General features: G+C 36.5%; 1 protein-coding gene across 1 annotated transcript; it reads left to right on the forward strand.

Annotated features, from left to right (window-relative positions):
- The first annotated feature begins 1,293 nt into the window (after positions 1–1,293).
- LOC114031627 (olfactory receptor 5D18-like) lies at positions 1,294–2,238 on the forward strand. The gene has a single exon (XM_027846759.1). It carries the CDS (start codon positions 1,294–1,296, stop codon positions 2,236–2,238), a length of 945 nt encoding a protein of 314 aa, XP_027702560.1.
- The last annotated feature ends 425 nt before the right edge of the window (positions 2,239–2,663 follow it).

The raw sequence follows: 2,663 nt of genomic DNA on the forward strand, positions 1-2,663 counted from the left end.
TGATGATGATGATGATGATGATGATGATGATGATGATGATGATGATGTAGAAATTATCTTTTGGTCACAGGGTGACAGAGCATTCCTTCCACCCTGCAGTATCATGTGTTGTTCATCCTGTCTTTGTGTGTGGGGGAGGATGATGAGGGCCAGCTTCTGTCCTGATCCCTGATTGGACAGATCATTTACTAAAATTCTGGTCTTCAACAAAATTTTCCATTTTTTCATTACCTGAGTGGTGCTTTGCATTTATATTTTCAGAAGAGATTTTGGCCAGCTGCAAATGATTTGTATGGAAAAGCCTCTATTGTACTTATCCTCTATGATTTAAAAAAAATGAATTCTATAAAAGTGACACATGAGACTCAGAGTTGTGACTAATGATGTGCTATGTTGTTCCCAGAGAATGAGCATTAATATAGCACTGGCTGTGTGTCAAGTATTATCTTAAGCACTTTAGAAATAGTATCCCATTTGATCCTCACAACAACCCTAGGAAGTAGGTTCTACTGTTTTACTCATTTTAAAAATGAGGAAACTGAGGCAAATAGAGGTTAAATAACTTTTTTCAGGTTCACATTGCCAGTAAGTATCTGAAGCTAGATTTGAACTCAGGCTTTCCTGACTATACACTTAGCACTCAATCACATAGTTGCCTCTATAGTATACTAATGCTAGGTGTCAAGTTTTATGTTAAGGGTACATTGCCTCAGTTTGTGTGTGTGTGTTTGTGTGTGTGTGTGTGTGTGTGTGTGTGTGTGTATAAAAGTTTGCTATATGAAAGATAGCTGAGACTTATTCTGCTAGTATCCTGGGACTATATCAAAAGAGTAAAAGTGATATATTCAAAATGACACAGTAAATACAAAAAGTGAAGAGGAGATGAACCACCTTTGTCCTTCCATTTTTATGTACAAAGAAGTGAAACTGGCTGCCTTAGGAGTTAGTGGGTTGTCCTTCACTTAAGGGTTCTGAATGAGTTATATTTTGGAGAACAGACATTTGTTAAAGTCCATATAATATGAGATAGTGTGAATCTATAGCCATTCATGTTTTAAAGTATTCTCTATGACACTCTTTCTTTGGCTTCTTTCATACTTCATGATTTTCTCTTAATCTAAGTGTACAGGAGTTGACAGAAAGAGCTAACTTTTGAACTCATCCTATTATTATCTCCATAATAATTATAATAACAAAAATTTGTAATACACACTCTGCCCTTATCTTCTGTTCCTTAGTTTCACTTATGTTTTGCTTCTCATGATCCATTTCTAATTCTCTCCAACAGGAATCATGGTGAGCACTGACAAGAACCAGAGTACTGCAGTCATGATCATCCTCTTAGGATTCTCTGATTACCCAGAGCTCCAGGTGCCCCTCTTTCTACTGTTCCACATCATCTATGCAGTGTCTGTGGCAGGGAATGTGGGCATGATTCTGATCATCAAGATCAACCGCAAACTCCACACCCCCATGTACTTTTTCCTCAGTCACTTATCTTTTGTGGATTTCTGTTACTCCACTATAGTTATACCAAAATTACTAGAAAACTTAGTTGTAGAAGAGAAAAGCATCTCCATCAAAGACTGCATTACACAGTTTTCTTTTGGTATCACCTGTGTGATGACAGAGATGGTCATGTTGGCAGTGATGGCCTATGACCGCTTTCTTGCTATATCTTATCCTTTGCTCTATACAGTTTCCATGTCCCCAAAACTCTGTTCCCTGCTAGTGACTGTGGCATATTCATGGGGGATAATTTCTTCTATTATACTCACCTACTCACTTCTTGTATTATCATTTTGTGGGACCAAAATCATTAATAATTTTGTATGTGAATATTCTGTCTTCCTCTCTGCTGCCTGCTCTGATAAACACATCAGTGAGTTAATAATGTTTATAGTTCTAAATCTCAATACATTTTGCACCCTCATCATTATCCTTACATCCTATCTTTTTATTTCTGTCACTATCCTCAAAATGCATTCAGCCAATGGGAGATATAAAGGTTTTTCCACTTGTGCCTCCCACTTAACAGTTGTTACCATCTTCTATGGCACCATACTCTTCCACTATTGTATTCCCAACTCCAAAAACTCATGGCTTGTAGTCAAAGTGGGATCTGTTTTTTATTCTGTGGTTATTCCTATGCTAAATCCCTTGATATACAGTCTAAGGAACAATGAAGTGAAGGAAACCTTGAAGAAATTGATGGATTTCAAAATCATTTCTCAGTAAGATCATTTATATGGATTCTATGACTACTGGCTAAACTATTCTGATGGAATTCATGGTAATTTTTATATTAATTCTCTGAGTCCTGTTCAGTTACTCCCTTCTCTGGTGGTCACATGTTCGGTTTCTACAACCATCTGAAAGGTAGTCATGAAAATTATTAGGTAAATGAAACAAGTATATTTGAAATGAGAAAAATGACTTCCAGAAAATCATTACAATGGACTTCATGGTGTAGCATCAACCTGAGAACTATTCATTGAAGTTCTTTGACAATTTAATATAATACTAAATACTGATTCAACAAAAGGGAATGCCTGTTTTCTTTTTTTTTCCAATCTTCACATTTCCACTACTTTAGAGAAAAGAATGGAACAATACTTTAAGGTGTGAGCTAGTGGGATGAGCAGGTGGCTTTTGGAGGCCTG

This window comes from Vombatus ursinus, unplaced genomic scaffold (assembly GCF_900497805.2).
Source record: "Vombatus ursinus unplaced genomic scaffold, bare-nosed wombat genome assembly UNPS02015184.1, whole genome shotgun sequence".
In the NCBI taxonomy this organism is placed as follows: domain Eukaryota; kingdom Metazoa; phylum Chordata; class Mammalia; order Diprotodontia; family Vombatidae; genus Vombatus; species Vombatus ursinus.